The 20,000-nt window shown below is 43.4% G+C and overlaps 2 protein-coding genes across 5 annotated transcripts in view; one reads left to right on the top strand and one right to left on the bottom strand.

Moving 5' to 3' along the window:
- LOC134062279 (glycerol-3-phosphate dehydrogenase, mitochondrial-like) overlaps positions 1-11,737 on the bottom strand; it is a 33,175-nt gene extending 21,438 nt beyond the window's left edge. Inside the window, exons 1-6 of the mRNA XM_062518244.1 lie at positions 11,653-11,737; positions 9,907-10,011; positions 4,921-5,092; positions 3,931-4,055; positions 3,324-3,421; positions 1,307-1,470 (exon numbers count right to left, since the gene is read on the bottom strand). Coding sequence (XP_062374228.1) covers positions 1,307-1,470; positions 3,324-3,421; positions 3,931-4,055; positions 4,921-5,092; positions 9,907-10,005 — 658 coding nt within the window. The 5' untranslated portion in view covers positions 10,006-10,011; positions 11,653-11,737. The remainder of the gene's footprint in view (positions 1-1,306; positions 1,471-3,323; positions 3,422-3,930; positions 4,056-4,920; positions 5,093-9,906; positions 10,012-11,652) is intronic.
- Positions 11,738-13,259: 1,522 nt separating this feature from the next.
- LOC134062565 (nuclear receptor subfamily 4 group A member 2-like) lies at positions 13,260-18,330 on the top strand. 4 transcript variants are annotated; one of them, XM_062518619.1, is made up of 7 exons: positions 13,260-13,401; positions 14,196-15,037; positions 15,697-15,826; positions 15,963-16,123; positions 16,482-16,684; positions 16,772-16,950; positions 17,088-18,330. In XM_062518619.1, the coding sequence occupies exons 2-7, from the start codon at positions 14,198-14,200 to the stop codon at positions 17,342-17,344; spliced, it is 1,770 nt and encodes a 589-aa protein (XP_062374603.1). In that variant the 5' UTR covers positions 13,260-13,401; positions 14,196-14,197; the 3' UTR covers positions 17,345-18,330. The 4 variants fall into 4 exon arrangements, with proteins under 4 accessions (XP_062374603.1, XP_062374602.1, XP_062374605.1 ...); XM_062518618.1 differs by having other exon boundaries at positions 13,296-13,401; positions 14,156-15,037; XM_062518621.1 differs by having other exon boundaries at positions 13,296-13,401; positions 14,156-15,037; positions 16,772-16,943; positions 17,088-17,231.
- The last annotated feature ends 1,670 nt before the right edge of the window (positions 18,331-20,000 follow it).

Below are 20,000 nucleotides of genomic sequence, written 5' to 3'. Positions count from 1 at the left end.
GCGTCCTGACAGCTTGGGCCTCGGAGGCTGGCTTTTCCGCGCGCTGGACAGGAGACCTTGAGTGAAGGGGAGCGCACGGCTCTCTCTCCCCACACTGGGGCTAACCAGCAGCATATGGTGGGTGTTCCCAGCGCCAGCCCAGGGCACTGCGTGCGTATGTGTATGTGTGCGTGTGTGTGTGTGTGGCAGGAGGGATGTGTTTTTGGCAGTATGTGTGTGTGGTGTGTGTGTGTGTGTGCGTGTGCGTGTGTGTGTGTGAATATAAGTGTTTGTGTGTATGAGTTTGTGTGTATGTGTGTATGCGTGTGAGTGTCTGTGCATGAGTGTTTGTGCATGTGTGTGTGTGTGTGTGTGTGTGTGTGTGTGTGTGTGTGTGTGTGTGTGTGTGCGTGTGTGTGTCTGTGTATGTATGTGCGTGGGGTTCTCGGACACAGATGTCGGCTCTCGAACTCTGGCGATGGGTCTGGTGTGAGATGGCCGGTGGTAGTTTTCCACGTGAGATTATGGAGAAGAGCCCGTGTTTGTTTGTTTTTTTTCTAGGAGAGTTGCTATGAGGGTGCTGCTGTAAAGAGACTGGCCCTCATTAGGAGGGCAAACACAAAGAGAGAGAGAGAGAGAGAGAGAGTGTGTGTGAGAGAGTGAGAGAGAGAGAGTGAGAGAGAGATGGGTCTTTACATGCGCTGCCTCCTGTGTAGTGGTGTGCACTTTAAACATGCCATGGGCAACACTGAATCATGACAAAAAAATGGGTGTGATTTTCAAATACAGACAATGAATGAAGTAAAGCGTGTGTACACACACACCCACCCATCCACCATCCACCCCCCCCCCCACACACACACAAACACGCACACCTTCACAGTGTCCAGTGTATACCATGATATCTCATAATACTTTCTTTGTAGCTATTATGACGTACAGTAGAGTGAAGGCTGTCTATTACTGCCTTAATTGAGAGAACAAGCACATTGATCATGTCCCCACCACGCTATAATGGCACATCTGAGCACTTTTCAGTATGAATATGCATATTGAGCACTTACGTACACTGTGCTACTGCTGTACCTTTTATTTTTCTATATTTATTTCTATTACAATAATCCTACTTTCTCCTCTCAATTGCTCTGTGTATGGAGGCTACAACCTTAATATTGTGGACTTGTACAAGATATTCCATATCCACAGCAACTCAACATTATACCAAATCAGTGATAAAATCACTGACAGTTAAGTTGAGAGGAAAAAAAAGTTGAGACAGTAACTTCCATCCGTTTCAGAAAAACAGCACATCCATTCAGCCACTCACCATCGTAGTAGACGATGGCCCCGACCAGCTTGTCCTTCTTCAGCATGGGGAAGTGCTCCAGAGCTTTGCTCTTGCTCAGGACATAGCTGCTCTTCAGGCACTTGGAGCCAGCCACCACATCATACATCTTAATCCCAGCCCAGTAGTACGGCAGCTGCCACCACCTACAGAGACAGACAGACACATATTTAGATAGATAGACAGATAGATACAGTGATTAGATAGATAGAGAGAGAGAGAGAAAGAAAGATAGATAATATAGATAGTTAAATAGATAGACACAGAGAGAGAGAGAAAGAGAGAGAGAGAAAGAGAGAGAGAAAGAGAGAGAGAGAGAGAGAGAGAGAGAGAAAGAAAGATGGATAATATAGATAGTTAAATAGATAGACAGAGAGAGAGAGAGAGCAAGAGAGAGAGAGAGAGAGAGAGAGATTACAATTACAGAATTATTCCCCTCAGGGAGATTTCGCACCTGTATGTCAGGGCATGAGGGTCTGGCTTAACTCACGCATCCTTGGGGCGGTTACAACTCAACAGCTACATAATACTCTTCACAACTTTGTCACAATGGTCCTGTTAACCACTCTATAAGTCCCTCTCACACACTTGGCACCAACGTGCGTTTGTTATCGGAATAGACCGAGGACATATCTATCTGGATCACGTTTACACTTTGTATTCAAATGTGTTTCCAGGGTGTCATCAGCAGCGTTTGCCGAAGGAAAAAAAACAACACAATGTGTCCAAAGTTTCCACTAGTCTCAGATAGTTTAAAAAAGGTAACAGCAGTCTATAACAGTCTATCTCATCTAAGACAGCAGGTCAATTTCACAGACAACTGTTTGGGAAAATGAAGAGGCCAGGACTAGTGGTTGAACTGGTTCCTGTAACTTAGCTTGGAGAGCAAGGTGTTAACAACATCAAGGTCAAAGATCAAATCATGGAACACAAAACAATGAAAGAGCTTTATACCGTTTTCAGACAACAGGCCAAACCTTTGTTCAGAACATCCACTCTTTCACTACTAAGTTTATGGCGGTTGCAAAATATTAGGGAAGTCAGACTTAAGACATCAAAGATAAAACATTAAAAACAGATGAAGAACTCATTATGTAGTCAGAAAAAAAAAACACTGTGTAGTCAGTGAATGAGTTGAAGCTTCATTGTGAACAGTGTATTGTGGATATAACAATGGCTACTGCAAACTCTACTTTTCTCTCAAAGTCCAATGCTAAAGTTTGGGTGAAGAGCACTCTGTGACAGTAGACGTGACAGTAGAGGAGGCAGTCTGTAATGAGACCCCACGTCTTCTGTCTTCCCCCCTTTTTAAATATCATTACAGAGAATAAATGCCACGGCTAATTAACAATGATGATGTGCCGACTGCTCCCATCCACCCGGACCTCCACGCTACCACGGAGAGGAGGAGGAGGAGGAGGAGAGGAGGAGGAGGAAAGGAGAGAAGGGGAAGGGTGAAGGGGTCTATGGAGGGTGCTGGTCCCCTAGGATCCCATCTAGACCCGGTGCCAATCAAAGACACGGAGTGCTATTTAAATGCTCTTTTCAGTGCAGCGAGAGGAGTGGCCTTCTGACTTGTGGCATACACACAGGTACACTATGGAGCACACTGTGGTTCACTCACACAGAGATACTCTGTCACACGTAGATGTAATGCACATAGTCCAGCAAGCATACACAAATGGCTGGATACGGCAACACACAACTACACACACGAAGGCACGCAAAACTGACCACACGCACACACACACACACACACACACATGCACACACTGGCACATTATGTGCACGTCCTTCCACAGTAAACATGTTAATATGTTACTGAATGCTAATCAATCTTCTCACAGACATAGTCACCATGATGTGTGCACAGTGACAAACACACACACACACACACACACACACACACACACACACACACACACAAACACACACACACACACCTCTGTCTAAATCTACCCCTCTGCACGGCTTCCCCAGATGATCACGTGCCACTCACTTGTAAACAGGGAGCATGATGGGTAGCGGAGCTGACAGGTGAGGGGCGATGTCCAGCAGATTCGACCTCTCCTCCAGGGCCTCTTTGACCATCATGTACTGCAGGGAGAATCACCATAACCAGACATGACACAGCCAGCCATGATATAATATTACACCTGCAGTGAAGTTATGTAAAAAAACCCGCACTGCTGCCATTTAACTACAAACAACATTTCATCACATGAGCCAGCATAGTGTAATTGATAGAGGTGCTTGTGAAAAGATCATTGTCAAATCCCCAATGTCTACTCCACACAAAACAGGGGAGATTGTTTTAAAAACCGTTAACTTGTCATATCCCTACAGCACATAAAGAAACTGCAGAAAATCTCTGAATGACTATCCTTGATCACTACCCCTAGGCCTAGACACACACAAACACACAAATGCGCGCGCGCACACACACACACACACACACACACACACACACACACACACACACACACACACACACACACACACACACACCTCATGTGAGAAACGGACCCACAGAGCGTGTGTTGGTGGTTTGGTGGTGAGTGTATATATGGCCATGGGGGGTGGGGGGAGTAGAGGGAAGAGTTTACCTGCTCATAATCTAAATTCATGATGGCTTTCTGCAGATAGCGCACGCCGCCATGGATCAGCTTAGTGCTCCTGCTGCTCGTGCCCGACGAGAAATCACACCTCTCCACCATCGCCGTCTTCAGATCTGACAGAGCACAGAGAGAGAGGGGGAGAGAGAGAGAGAGAGGGGGCAGAGGGAGAGGGAGAGAGAGAGAGGGGGGGGAGAGAGAGAGAGAGAGATTGTGACAAAGAACAGAGTGAGAGACATGGAGAGAAAGTGGGGAGACAGCACAATGAAATAGAAGTATATAGAAGTAAACAGATAAAGAGATAGATAGAGAGAAAATAGAGAAACACAGAAGTCATAAAAAGGAAGAACAACAATGAGAAGAGAGAAGTAGGTGGAAGAGAAGAGGGAGATGAGAGCAAGCAAGCAAGCAAGACGAGTGGCAGTGATGGCATTTCAGCTCCTTCCCAACCCAAATATTTAGACTGCATCTGCTGTCCGCTCCAGCCCAATCTACCTGCTCTGTAATATGCATGAGGTGAAATACCAGGCCATGCATATGGCATCGGGGAAGCAGAGGACTCCTCTATTGTGTGTACCTGAACCAGGAGCCGAGAGCTTGGAGCCAAACACCTTTATGAGAGCGGAAGACCTGAGGGTTTTAAAGACCAGCACAAGCCAATACGGCATTTGTTATGCTATTCTACGCTATTCTGACTCTTATCATGACCAGTGTATGCATTTTTAATGAGGTGAGATAAAAAAAAAAAGGAACTAGGGTTCATTTGGAAATGTCAAATGTTTTGGCGATTGCTGGAATGACCATCAAAGATTTTAAGTTTATAAAACTAGAGGGTAAATCGTATTTTTGTAATACTTGTACATTACACGTGAGAGCAAATTCAGGAGAAGAGATGCAGGGATAGGGGAGAGAAAGAAAGAAAGATGGAGAGAAGAAGAGAGGGAGGGAGGGAGTGCGGGAGTGCGGGAGGAGTAAACTCACTGCGTGTGATGGCATCTAAGGCACAGCCCGCCCCGGTGGCCCCCCCGCCCACCACCAAGACGTCGAACTCGGGAGTGTCGCGGAGCCTGTCGAGCTGCTCCTGCCGCGTGGGGAGGCCGTCCTGGTACGGCACCTTCAGCTCCCCCTGGGCCTCCACGTACGCCAGCCGACTCTGAGTGGGGCAGATCACACACACACACGTACGCACGCACGCACGCACGCACGCACGCACGCACGCACACACACACGCACACACCCGCACGTGCACACGCACGCACACGCACACACACACGCACACGCACACACACAGACAAACATGTGCACATGTGGTGCGCGCACACACACACACACACACACACACACACACACACACCACACACACATATATTACTATTACACTCCATTATTGATGATTATAAATAATGCATTACAACAGAAAGAAGGAATTCAGATGTATTAAATTAAATGCCTGTTTTGCCCACTGAATTCCCCCCTTGTTTATTGAACATGATTTGATGAGAAGTGGGAGAAAAAGAGACATCAAAATGAAGTGAGCAAACACTGGTTATATCTAAAATTCCAAACTATGATGTTAGTAAGTCATGCAGTAATACCTGTGTGATCAACCACTACATTATAAGAAGTGCCCGGATTATAGGCAGGATCAGTTTCATTCAGCCATAGCTTCAAACAGAGATGATGAAAACCATAACCATGATCAGACAGAAAGAATACACTTGTGCAATCTATTTTTTTTAATTATTATTTACCTCAATTAAAATGAAATTCAATTGTAATTTTGAACTGAGCGGATTACCCTGTAGACTAAGAAAGGAACAATTCCTTGTATTGCTCTTCTCAGGCTTCCTGCACACTTAGCACCTGGAGGAACCTCACGGGGCATGCAGAGGAACCAAATCAACGGGTCTGATGTTCCTCAGCACACCCAGGAGAACCTCCCCAAGCAACCAGAACAATCACTTTGGCTGGTCTACCGCAGGGGACAACATATGTTTTTCGTAAATAAGATATCCAGAGGGAGGTGACTAGGGTGAGGTGAGGTGAAGCATCTACAGGTCAGCAGAGCTATAGCAGAGCCTTGGGCACGATGTGTTAGCTACGCTGTCTGCTATGTGTGTGTGTCAATGCACGTGTGTGTGTGAGAGAGAGAGAGAGGGGGGGGGGGCAAAAGAGAGCATTGCTGCTGTGTGTGTATGAGAAAAAGAAAGAGAAACAGAAAGAGAGAGAGAGAGGGGAAGGAAGAGAGGGAGGGAAGGAGGGAGAGAGAAAGAGAGAGACATCTCTGCTGTGCTAGCAAATGAATGCAGGAGAGTGAATGGGACGGGAGTAAGTGATCAGATTGCACATTGACTCATGCTGCTCTCGCGTCGCCACTCACAAAGACCCAAACGAACGCGACGAGAACACAATCAAATGACAGCGGCACGCCAACCAGCGGACGGAGCTCGGGCCGTGTTGAGGATTTTTTAGCCATAATGAAAACATCTTTTTTCCCCCAGCCTGCCAAAAATTTAGCATTCATCTCCCTAAATGATTACATCAATCTGCCGTGAAGTCAGGTTGGAGGCCATTTGACTTGCAAATCTCACCAGAGCGGACTCAGACATTTGCAATTTGGACAGTAACGGCAAACAAGATGTCGTAATTAGTGTCTATTTCGGAGGACGCGCATATTTAAACGGTCTGCGGTCAATTAAGAGTCAGGCTGGCCTGCAATCACGTTGAGTGTGCGAGAATGACGGTGAGTCTCGATGCGAATGGATAATCGGCCACCACCGAGAAACTCAAGTTTCTGTGTCCTTGCCTAGACTAGAAGAATCACAGGTACACACACACACTCACACACACACACACACACACACACACACACACACACACTCACACACACACACACACACTCATTTTAGAGTGTTCCAATATTCTCCATTAGCATCACAATGTCTCAGATTTTAGTTGGTAACATGCATGATTGGAGATTAATTTTTCTGTAAGCTACTGTTCATTATTGTTTCCCCAAAAACTTTTGTCTTACCAATTTTGGCTTGTGAGGGGATGAATGATGAGAAAAATGGTCCAAAGACACCAAAAACACAAGGTAAACAAACAAGATGACATTCAAAAACCTGCATATGCAAACAGTTGTTTTTTTTGCTGTGAAGAAAATATTTAAAGTCAGTGACAGACCATGACAATTACACTCTATTGACACACACAAAAAAAACATTCAAAAGTAAAACCAACAAGTCAGGCCTGATTTTCAAAGACAACCGCATATTTTCCAAATTAGCCAGAGATGGAGTGATGAGTTCCCTAGGCAACCGCATCCTTGTGAGCATTATTTTTGCGCTCCCTGGAGTTCTGCTGCGGACGCAGGCACTGAGGATGGATGAAGGCTAATGGATGAAATGGGCTTTGGGTGGATTTGAATACATGATGAAAATCAAATCAGGCTTCCTGTTGTCTTCTGAGCGCCCCCCCCCCCCCTCATCCTCATCAATTGTCTCCGAAAGGCGTGTTGATTATCTTAATCTACTTGACCTTAAACTTATTTGAAGTAAAATCCAAACGAGAGGAGGCGTGCAAGTCCCCGGGGTTCTTACCTGCTTAAATACAAATAAAATTTGTAATGGGATGGTCTCCCTTATGTCAGGTGATCAGAGATCTCTTGTAATTGTGGATTAGTGTGATATTTTTATATGACCTCATTCACTTTGTTAAGCTCCAAGCTGACTTCTATGACACAGTCAGTAGGCCTGTCTGTTAGCTGAGGCCGATGGGAGAGTGATCTGTTCACTTGTTAATGTGCTTCATGGAATTTGGAATATGATGACAATGTTGACCTGTTTAAATACTGGCCGACCCTGTCAGCTTTGTCCAGATATTTAAGAGTAATGGCCGTTGTAAGGTCTCTTCTTGGCTAAGATTTGAACTGTGCCCTTTCACATGTTATGCTACCAGAGTGGAGCTTAGGCTGCATTGTCACCTGAGAGGAATGTGAGCGTCTTGGTTGAGTAGACAAAAAAAAACTAAACCCTCTATCCCTGGCTAATATAATAACCTGACATCTATCGGGTAGTGTTTACCAGAGATAGTTGTTACCATCTTCAAAAATGGCGCCTGACAGGTGTTCAGTTTCGGCCACGTTTTCACAAACTAACCAGTTAGGTGTCTCATTACAGATGGTCACACACTATATCATCCACATGGATTGACTGATCCTCATAGCTTGTAAACTGCCAGCTCAGCCTCCAATCCACAGACAACATCATTTTGTGTCCACCAGTAATCAATTCTACTCAATACTCTTCCCGCTGGTTTGTAAAAATGTGGCCAGAATTGAGCAGAATTAAGTCAGATGCCACTTTTAAAGATGGCGGCCACCAATTGAGTATATTTTTGACCAAAAAAGCTAGTCTAGCTTTGGCCATTGAAATGAATGGGGATGGTAATTCCGCAATGCTAATGAAGTCTTCACATTGTTAACTTCAGAAACATGTCTGTCTGATGTCTGCTATGTTTTACAAGACATATCAGTAGTGAAATAAGCAATTGCTTTGGATCTACGGTTGACCAATAAGTGTACTGAACCAATCCTGAGTTCTTGGGGGCGGGACAATTCTTTATAAAGACACAGACAAGCTAACTAATATGTCAGCTGCGGCCAATAGCAGGTGAACATTGCACAAGGCCAGACAGAACCCACTTCCCAAATTGAGGAAGAAGGTGTCACGTATCATCCATTTTAAGGCCATGAGGGGATTTTCTTCATGAAAGAACTTCCGATGTAGTCTTTAGAATAACAGAGAATAGCTTTAGGGTGTAAGAAACTCCTGGGTCTATCTTTAAGATTTAAGAAAAATAGTAATAAACCAGTAACAGTAAACAGTTTCTCAGGCTATAGTGAAAGTAATGACTATAGACACAATATTTGGCTCTGGGCCAATAATGTGTCTCTTGATTTCACAGATTGTGTATACTGCCGTCTGTAGCTGGGAGCACCTACTGTAGGTAGTCAGCACAGATTTGTCCCTGTCACCGCAATAGTGAAAAGCCAAAATGGCTGCCATCAGACTTCGCTCTAAAGGGCCTATGAGGAATTTTGAACTGAATGGGCGTGGAGGTGTTCAGTGCAAATAAAGAGGAGGGGAAAAAAACACATTCCACAATCAGGACAAGGCATGTACCTCAAGGAGAGGTCTTTATCGCCTGGAACTGGGAGGTATTTATACTGTATGCCTAAGGCTTATCCTGATACAACTTAAAAAGTTAATATGCAGTATTACCATAAAACAGTTTTTCACACTTTGCCTCTTCTATTCTACTTTTATCATAATTTCTTCATCTTATTTTTGATTTCCTACACTGAACAAAAGGACCATCCCTTTTAGAATTCTCAGCTTATTAACTCAGAAGCTTCAGCACCTATTACAATGAAGGTATGTCTCACTTTAGCAATCCAACAGCCTGGAATTACATACATTGATATCGGTAATGTGGTAGTCTGATTGGCAACAACATGATGTCCATACAAAAATAACAGGGTTTTGGGAAGTTGAAGAGGACAGATGAATGGAAAAGTGCTCCCAGAACAACAACTTAACTCAAAACAAACAATTTACTTCCGATTTCTTGGTTCATTGAAGTCTCACAAACATCTATCCTAAATATCCTACATTTTCACACAGTGGGTACTTCTGCCAAACCATTAAAGCATCAATTTACTGTACAATGACACAGTGCATGTCTCCTCCATTAGGTTTGGATTCACATACTCACTCTCTCTCTCTCTCTCTCTCTCTCTCTCTCTCACACACACACACACACACACATACACACACACACACACACACACACACACACACACACACACACACACACACACACACACACACACATACACACACACACACTCTCTCTCTCACACACACATACACACACAAACACACACATGCCAATCAACGGTACCTGATTCTTTCTGTACTCCAACAGCTGTGACGCGCCAAAGACAGCCGCTACCGCACCGCCCCCTATAAGGGTCCCCTTCACCACCTTTCTGAAGGCCATCGATTCCTGTAAGGCAACAGGTGCAAGTTATAGCTGACAACAGTGAGAGAGAGAGATTGGTCCTCAGACAGGCGCCTCGGTTGACTGGGGAGTTGTGGTGGGTCGGGTTGACTTTATAAGTGTCTGCTGTTTACTCAGAGACGGGCAAAAATAGAAATACTTCACCTAACCACGTGTTTGGAGTAGTCCGGAGTTCATGAATGACTGACTCTGACTCTGGGATAATTTTTGGCTAGAGTGACGTCTTTTTTTTTTAGCACTACTTGTGAAGTTTGACAAGTTTTCTGTTTATCAATTTCCGGGGAAGAATAATGAATGGGGAGAGGCAAGAGGACAAGGTTAATTTTCTTGGATTTTTCCCCCCTTCCTCATCTTGATCATGTTGTTCCGTCAGGCTAACTGATTGCATCAAGGTGGCACCAAGGCCACCTGCAGTTTTAGAATACATTTGAATCAAGAAACTCAAAAGGGAAGAATTGAATTATGCACAGAAACTCTCTCCTTCACACAAGCACAAACACGCCAACCCCAACACAACCATATACCATCCCCGCACACACCCATACACTGTCATGAAATGAAGGTTTTTAAATGGGTAGAAAAGATTACATTTGTGTTGAGATGAAATTGTGGTTGTCGCTATACAACACATTCTCCAATGAATGGATGGGGCACACCTGCATAGGCTGTCACTGCAGCTAGGATATAAAGAAAAGCTCTCCAATCATTCAGTCCAGGTCAAAGGTTAACTCGCCCAGCCCTGTGCTGCATGCAAGGGATATGGGCTAGTGTTGGGTAAGTGGGTGAGTGGCATAGAATGGCCGTATGCGTCACTCTTGCAATGCAAATCGAAATCATGCCTCGTCCACGTGAACCAGACTTCGGCCATTCCTTCCAAATGTGTATAATCATAAAGCCATTACAACTACACAGAATAGTCACACCCAGTTACAACCTCCATAGACCAGTCTACTCAGTCAGGAATGTGTATGATTAGCGTTCTATTTTCTTCTGCTTGTATCCTAAGGAAAATATTTATGTCATTTATAAGTAGCCAAAATCTACATATTCAGTCAGTATTTGCCGGACAGAGACAGTGATGTAACAGTAACAATGATGCTCCTTGACACTTCATCGCAGCAGACCACTAACAGCGATATAGAGGTTACATATTGCTTGCGCAATGACCCGGCATGAACCCGCAGGCTGTAAGCTGTCATTTATATAGCTATAAGCTATAAACAATAATATTACCATTTAATTTGGTAACGTTATGTTCTCCTGTCTCTTTTGAAACTCAACCCACCAACTCCATTCACATAAGGAACCTCGCCATTGCATAGTTAATACACTGTTTACAACTATTGACTTTCCTTGGTACCGTGTCTACACCATCCTAAAAGACGGGGAAAGAAAATAACTGAGCGGTGACCTCAAATAGCTCACTTCTATGTTAGCAGTTACATGTGTAGCCACGGTGGGATACACGATAACGATAACCGTGTTGGCCCTCGTCCAGAAAGGTATCATTTACTGACATGTTATCTAAATGACATACAGTTGTAGTATTAACGCTTTCTCGGATCTTAGGATATAAAGCCATTTTTACTCGTCACTTGTGACTGCCGCTGTGGTTAATTTGCCTACCTTAGGTGAGATCCTGTGCGTTATTGGTTACATGTAATGTCAAAGCTGTATCGATGTTTCCCCCACCCGAGTACCAGGAAGTAAGACAGGAAGTCAGTGATGGACAAGGCTGGGAACAAATAAGAGGAGACGAAGTTGCCAGTATTGTCCAATCACGTGTAGCCTAGGCGTTATCCTATAACCCAATCTTGACGCACTTCAGGAAAAGCTTGCGAAATTCTTTCCAATTCCACATTTTTGGGAAACTGGACAATCTATCCGAGGAAAGTCCCGCGAAGTGATCAAATTATGTAGTGCATTATATATAATGACCAGAGCTAGGAATGCAGTAATCACTGCTTATTATCCTTTTAATAGTGCTAAAAAATGTTTCCATTGCTGTACATTTTGGTTGTAATTATATTTATTTTCTTAATTTCTTGACTTATTTTCATCACATATGATGGAAACACAAATGGAAACACAAAACACAACATGGCCAAGGAAGCCTACACGGAAAAAAATAAATCTACTATTTGCTCTCACTTTGATGTGGTAGGCAAATGTGTGTTTAATCTATCTGTCGTGGATAATTTAGTAGCTGTCGATGGAAAATGGAAATGGGAGGTTGAACGCATGGTCGTCTGGGATGAGATGTAGCCAGAAGTTGGAGTGAGCGAGCGGTGCATCTAGCGTCATGGAGTTGAATACTGCTGACGTTGTTACTGACGCAACTCGCAAGTGCTTAAACAATATGCCACTGTTGCTGTGGGATTCCCTGTCTACTATAGCAAGCTAGCGGTGTCTGTGTAATGAGGAAATGCGCTTCAGAAGTTCAAGACTACAAGTTTCCACAAAAAAAGAGGAACTGTGCCATAGCGGGTGTCATTGTTTCAGCTCTGCACATGAGTTTTGCTATTAAGCAGCATGGGGCACCTTTGGCGTATCATGAATGTTAGGTTACCCCACCGTTTCTATTGTAGTCTACGCTATCGATATTTTTAAAGCATCTTTACCCAGAGTTTACTGCTTCTGGCAAACACATGCACCTATAATTGTAATAGCCTAGTCTAAGTAGGGGTACGGAGTAGAAAGGGAAATGTCAAATGAATTGCTGAGGCAAATTAACCATTAATGGCAGGTATGATATTGTTCTGTGTTATCGACAGGAGGTATACTTGAAGGAAATATGCCAAATGTTAGGGATACACCGATGGAAGTACATGTTAAGCTGAATTTTACAATTGGTTATTTAATTCAGTATATTGATCAAAGAAGTGAAAGTTTCCGTTATGTTTGTCTCACAGAGACACAAAATACGTAGGCGTCGAAAAGTGCCTTCTATAGAAATCAAAGAATAGAGCACTAGAATGCATTCTAGGCTGCATTTGCACAAATAGTGTCTTCACTCAGTTACTTTCTGTATAACCAGACTCTGTCGACTAAAGGCACAGCGTACAGGAGCAGTGCAAAGAGGAACACGCGGTCAGTCATTTGGAGTGGTGGCGTCATGGACGTAAGATGACGTCCAGCCATTTGGCACGTGGGCTGCGGCATTCCAAGTGCAGATAAACAAAGGCGCACATTGCGCGCGGTAGCCAGTACTCGCTCAGAGCGCACAGAGAGAAAGTCTCCAGCGACGGAATGATCTGTTTTTCCCCAGTCTCACAGGACTCAGGACTTACCGCCAGATTTTTCGCTGACAAGGATACAAACATACATATTTGACCACTCATCTGTATGGATAAAGAGCGGTGCTGACACCTGAAGGTAGAGCGCATATAATAATAATCAAGCAAGTTTGTGCTCAATAGTCTATAATAATGTAATCAGTTTGAAAGCGAATTTTGTTTTAGCTGTATTGATGTGTGAATACAGGTTTGTGTGTAAAAAATAGCAAATATGTGGTTACAAGATCACCAGCATGAACAGGTGCATGACGTGGATCAAAGTTGCAACATAATTTTCCTTTTAAAAAATGTCTTTCCCTTTTAACGGCGTTTTTGAATTTCAAAAGTTTGCTTCTGCAGACATGTTTGCTCATACAGCAAGTAAGAGTAGGGGGACAATATAATATGATAATAAGATGAAAGTAATTTATTTTAATTCTGCAGTGGAGTTTGGAGAAAATTAAGGGATTCAAGGAGATGGTTGTATTGTCCAACTAGTGCGCCTGTCTTCGTATCTGTATTCGAATAAGTCTAGAGTCACTGATGAAATATTATCAGAAGACTATTGAAAGACAAACTTAGTCTGTACAAAACACATCTTTATTTTTTATTGGTTGGATTACTATTGGCATGACAGGTAACACGCTGTACGCACAACCGTACTGCGTCATGATGTTTTTGCTACAAGTATGCTTTGTTTACTCCAATCACTTAAGGTGTGTTTGCAGTTCAAACAGAGAATTGCGCACAGACATATGCATGTTATTATGGAAGCAGTAGGTGAGGCACCCAATTGCTAGGTATAGCCTTGAACATGCAACGCTTTCACATATTTGTATTTACACAAAATCTAGTGCCAGATTGCTCAGACGTCTTCCCCACTCTCGTTGGCAGCCATGCCCTGTGTCCAGGCTCAGTATGGGTCTTCACCGCAAGGAGCCAGTCCAGCATCCCAGAGCTACAGCTACACGCCAACCAGAGAGTACAGCTGTGACTTCCTGACGCCCGAGTTTGTCAAGTTTAGCATGGACCTGACTAACGCTGAGATTTCAGCCACCACATCCCTCCCAAGTTTCAGCACTTTTGTGGACACCTACAATTCCGGCTACGAGGTAAAACCCCCGTGCCTCTACCAAATGTCTCATGCCGGGGACCAGCTATCCATAAAAGTAGAAGACATGTCCGTACACGGATACCATCCCCAACCTCACCTTCCGCATCAGTCCGAGGAGATGATCCCTCACGCCGGTACCATGTACTACAAGTCCTCATCTCCCAATCTCTCCGCGCCGCCAAACTTTCCAGTCACAAGTAACCACGGCTGGGACGAAACAGGGTCCCTCCACTCTTTTCATCAAAACTATATGGCGACCTCGCATATGATGGATCAGCAGCGCAAGAGCGCTGTGTCCCGGCTGTTCTCCTTCAAACAAGCTTCGCCGTGCGCGCCCGTGTCTGGCTGCACGATGCGATTCGACAGCTCCCCTGCAGGCCATCGTGTGATGGAGGGGCAGAACTTTTCCGTTCCCGGCGCCATCCGAAAGCAGCATGGACTTCATGGCTTCCACCACTCCTTACAGCTCGGACATGGGCACCATCTGATGGAACAAGTTCCATCGCCTCCGCCCAGGGGCTCACCGGTGTCCACCGAGGGCCTGTGCGCCGTATGCGGAGACAACGCCGCCTGTCAGCACTATGGCGTGCGGACATGCGAAGGCTGCAAGGGATTTTTCAAGGTAAATTGAACCTCTCTCCAGCACAAAAGTCTTACCTCCGATATCTCTTAAATAATACAAAAAATATATATAATTACCTAATTTCATTTTCACTGGAATGCACTGGTTTGAGTGCACAACTGGAGAACAAGTTAATATTAAACATTATTTTTTTAATAGCCCATGAAGCCATTAATTCAGAACAGCTTCATTCTCTGGGTGTACGTAATACCTCAAAGTGAATGTGCTCTCATGGGCTTTTCTCTGAAGTATTTATTCATTTCTGACAAAACCTTCATTTGGGGAGAAATTGGTTTGGGCTGAGCACGGTGACTCTGTCAACCGTGCGGAAATCCCTGGGGTCAAATTAAACGCGCTCTTTATTTCGCCATTCTGATAGAATCATCTCGGCGCTCCGGTGGGAGGAGAGCTGGAGAGAGCGCCAGGGGAGCAGAAATTATGACTGCCCACGTATTTGTATTTACTGAATGTCTGCTCTGTCCGCCCCTTGAATGCATTACGCAGCTTTGGATCGGAGATCAGGATTTTAAGTGCTAACCCTATCCATTTCGAATCTTGCCTCACTAATTGGCACGGACAAGTGTTTGACAACTTTTTTTTCCGCGTTGGTGTTGCGTTTGATTGCATATGAAAAGCCGTTTCCTTATTGTCATTTGCAGAGAACTGTTCAGAAAAACGCCAAGTACGTCTGTCTTGCCAACAAAAACTGTCCTGTTGATAAACGGCGGAGGAATAGGTGCCAGTACTGTCGTTTCCAGAAGTGCCTTGTCGTGGGGATGGTTAAAGAAGGTATCCAATTCTCTATGGCTAATCATTTATACAACATTTCAACTAATCACAATGACACAATCAGTAAAATGTTTAATCTCCAGTAAAGTTCAAATTTAACTGACGTGCCATACCTATGTTTTATTTTTCCCTTCAGTTGTTAGGACTGCTAATTTAAAGGGTCGCAGAGGTCGTCTGCCGTCCAAACTGAAGACCCCACAGGATCAGTCAACGTCGCCACCTGTCAGTCTTGCCACGGCTCTTGTCAGGGCCCACGTGGATTCAAACCCGCCCATGTCCCGACTCGACTACTCAAGAGTAAGTGGAAATATTCTGTGGAATAGAAACGTCCCCTCAATAACAAACGTTAGAGTAAGCGATAAAAACACATTGTAAATGACCACGTTAAATGGTCACAATTTCAGATGATTTACAATTTTATGATAAATGACTCACAGAATCGTTGTTTCATTACGGAGTGAAAAGGATCATATAATTGTGAACACAATTTGTTGAACAAGACTACCTCATGTGATTACCATGTGAGCACAATAATATGCACGGAGGTGTGTAACTGTCCTACAAATCTAGTCCCTTTGCAAGTAGCCTGGGTAGACCCTCTTCAAAGATGTCGTATATTTTAAGGCCCATTTAACACGTTTTAATTAAATTCCAGTTTCAAGCGAACCCAGACTACCATGTTGCTGGGGATGACACGGAACACATCCAGCAGTTCTACGACCTGCTGACTGGCTCTATGAGCATCATACGGGGCTGGGCCGAAAAGATACCAGGGTTCTCTGATCTTCCTAAACCGGACCAGGACCTCCTCTTTGAATCGGCCTTTTTGGAGCTCTTCGTCCTTCGTCTGGCCTACAGGTAGGTTATGCCGGTAGATTTCTCACAGAAAACAGGGTCTGTAAATCTTGCGTTACTTTACTAACACACACGGCCCCCTTTTCACAGATCTAACCCGATGGAGGGCAAACTCATATTTTGTAGCGGAGTGGTGCTGCACAGGCTGCAGTGTGTGCGGGGATTTGGCGACTGGATTGACTCCATAGTGGAGTTTTCAGCCAACCTGCAGAGTTTAAATCTGGACGTCTCATCATTCTCCTGCATTGCTGCGCTTACCATGGTAACAGGTGTGCCAAATAAACTATTCGACCTTATAAACTTAAGAAAGATCCCCTTTTTTACAATCTCTGTGTGCATGCTGTCTGATGTCGCTTGTCTCGGTGGTGATGCGCATTTCACTTAATGGAGCGTTTTATTTCCACAGAGAGACATGGACTGAAAGAGCCAAGGAAAGTAGAGGAGCTGCAGAACAGGATTTTGAATTGCTTGAAAGATCAAGTTACGTTCAATGGCACAAGTCCCCATAGTCAAAATCACCTGTCCAAACTTTTGGGGAAGCTCCCCGAGTTGCGCACGTTGTGTACGCAAGGACTGCAGCGCATTTTCTACCTAAAACTTGAAGACTTGGTTCCACCGCCGGCAATCATCGATAAACTGTTCCTGGATACATTGCCCTTCTAAATATTTCAACTGGATTTATTGAGATTGTTTTGGACTCAAGTCGGACAACGTAAAGACCTACCGTGGAGAACATGTCAAATTTTGATAGGCCTAGCATTCCATTAATTAATTTCCTCTTAGTCTAATGGTTAGCGGCGGAAATATTGAGAGGAGATGCATAAATCACAGTTTATGAATCATTGTTTATTAGCTGGTTTGTTGTTCAAGCACAAAATTGGGCATTTGAAACTATAATGGCTTTCGATATAAAACCTGAACCACTCTCTGATTGTTTGTATTAGCTAGGCTACAACAGGTTACGAACGGACCCATCCCTGAGCAGATTTAGGCTATCTGTCAAAATCCATTCAGCAGTCAGTTGCAGTCTGCAATGGCTCACATAGCTCTTAATAGTGCTAAACGTGTTACTTTGTACAATCAGAGGTATATGATTATGATGAGGTCTCACTTGTGGCAATTTCTAATTTTTCTAGAGTTCAGTTGACTTGTCTCTTATCTTTGCCTATATGTAAGGGTTTGGCAGGGGGAGCTTTCGTAAGATAGCCTATGTATATTTTATAAATGGTCTATAACCACTAACCGCCCAATTTTACACAAGATATGGTTACATACAGATTTTATGAAATATGATTCACCGAGAATATACATGTTTGGCTCAACTTCGAGCAGAATGTGGACTCCTGCTACAAGCATTGCTTAGTATTTCGTGAGTTTTTGGTGGATATGAGATCATCGTATTGTTGTTGTGATACAGGTTTTATGATAAAACTGCCTTTGCATGGAATTTCATAATCCATAAACACGCTGTCTTAATTTCTTACCTGAACTAAGTTTCTGACATTGAATTCAATGTGTAAAGCCAGAGAGACTTAAAGAGACTTAATCAAATCATACTGTATTTTCTAAGTTTTGATCGTTTTGGAAATGCAATGTGTTGATGATAAGGTACCCTGTACGAAAGAGAAATATTTGTTTTGCTAATAAAGCTGTCCAGTAATAAACTATTTTCTACTTGTTTATGGAGTGTTATGTTCTGAAGATATGCTACCACCGAAAACCAAAATTAAATTTGAGTATTGAGTTAGAGTTTGAAACGTTTTGCTTCCTTTTCAAGTGATCTTGTTTATTCGTTTAAGAAATACTTTGACCATCTTGCATTAAGTGGTGTTATCATTTGCTTGCTTTGTAAGAGTAAAAACATAGGCTACCAATAACATAAAAAAACATAACTTTCTTTCCGTTAAAATACAACAGAATCGCGCATCAACATCATCGCAGGTATGAGTGATTAATTCACAGTTAATTTAGCTTGAATCGAATCACTAGCCACTAAAATGCTTCATCCTATATGGCGGATCCTATGTTGTTCTGATGCGTGTAAAGCAAAGCGCCTTCTAGGCAAAACAGCACATTTGTGCCAGGTTTTTAGATTGTTTGTGATACGAGAATATACCTGGCCTGCATTGACAAACGACTAATCCATCCAAACCATATTTATAGGCTATGCTTCAAAACACGTATTCTCACTTTTTATCATAGTTGATAGGGCTGTGTAAATGGCAACTATGCATGCGCAAACATTACCATTCACCGCTGAAGAAACAACAAATGATTAAGATTGAGATTAATCGTCAACATAGTTGTGTTGCAAATTTTAAATGATAAATTAGGCTATTTAATCTGAGTCAATCACCCCTGCAAATGATATTTGATTGATGCACGCATGCCGAGATGTCCTGTCCTTCCCTGCTCCGCCATAACGCATACCACACTGAACTTTTTAAAAATACTCGGCATTTGGTCTCCTCAGCAACATTGCTTTTACACTAGGCCTCCTTTTAGAGGAAAAAATATCCCTTATTCGCGAGTTTGTTGGTCCCGGCATTAATTTAAATATACTTTTAAAGTTCAGTATGGACACAAAGAAAGGTCGGAGGCCTCAGCATTGAGGTAATTAGAATAAACGTGTGTCCAGGGTCTTTTGGCCATTCAGTGATTACTGGTACACCTAATGTAGGCTACAACACTGCAACACATTCATAAAACGAATAAAAAAAATCTCTTAAATGCAGCAGTATGAGAAAGTTTAAGCAAACTGTCTAAATAAGCAAAACAAATGAGAAGCAAACTTACTTGGTAAAAAAAACCCTTTCTTTCCTTATTGGCATTAGTGGCCTCTCTCTCTCTCTCTCTCTCTCTCTCACTCACTCACTCACTCACTCACTCACTCACTCACTCATTCACTCACTCGCACACGCACGCACGCACGCACGCACACACACACACACACACACACACACACACACACACACACACACACACACACACACACACACACACACACACACACACACAGAGAGAGAGAGAGAGAGACAGACAGAGACAGAGACAGAGACATGTTAGTAGTACTACTGTAAGCCCTCGATGTTTTTTGACCCCACTTAACTATGACTATTCACTAGGAGAATCAGAGAGGAGAACTCCATACAAATGCTGTCCCATGAAGGCAGAAGCAGAGTTTCTTAAACCTTATCTTACAACATGTTACAACATATTTAATTACACAGAGAACTGAATCATTTTTAGAAGTGTGTTTATGTGTAGAAACATCAAAAGAAACATTCTCCCATGCCACCATCAATTATCCTCTATATTC

The sequence above is a fragment of the Sardina pilchardus genome, chromosome 17, assembly GCF_963854185.1.
Source record: "Sardina pilchardus chromosome 17, fSarPil1.1, whole genome shotgun sequence".
Taxonomy (NCBI): domain Eukaryota; kingdom Metazoa; phylum Chordata; class Actinopteri; order Clupeiformes; family Clupeidae; genus Sardina; species Sardina pilchardus.
This window is presented reverse-complemented; position numbering and strand designations above follow the sequence as displayed.

Bases quoted from the DNA above. Each gene is read 5' to 3' on its own strand.
- LOC134062565 (XM_062518619.1), top strand. From the start codon at position 14,198: ATGCCCTGTGTCCAGGCTCAGTATGGGTCTTCACCGCAAGGAGCCAGT. The intron at 15,827-15,962 runs GTATCCAATTCT...TTTTCCCTTCAG, and splicing joins CGTGGGGATGGTTAAAGAAG to TTGTTAGGACTGCTAATTTA. The intron at 16,951-17,087 runs GTGTGCCAAATA...TTATTTCCACAG, and splicing joins TGCGCTTACCATGGTAACAG to AGAGACATGGACTGAAAGAG.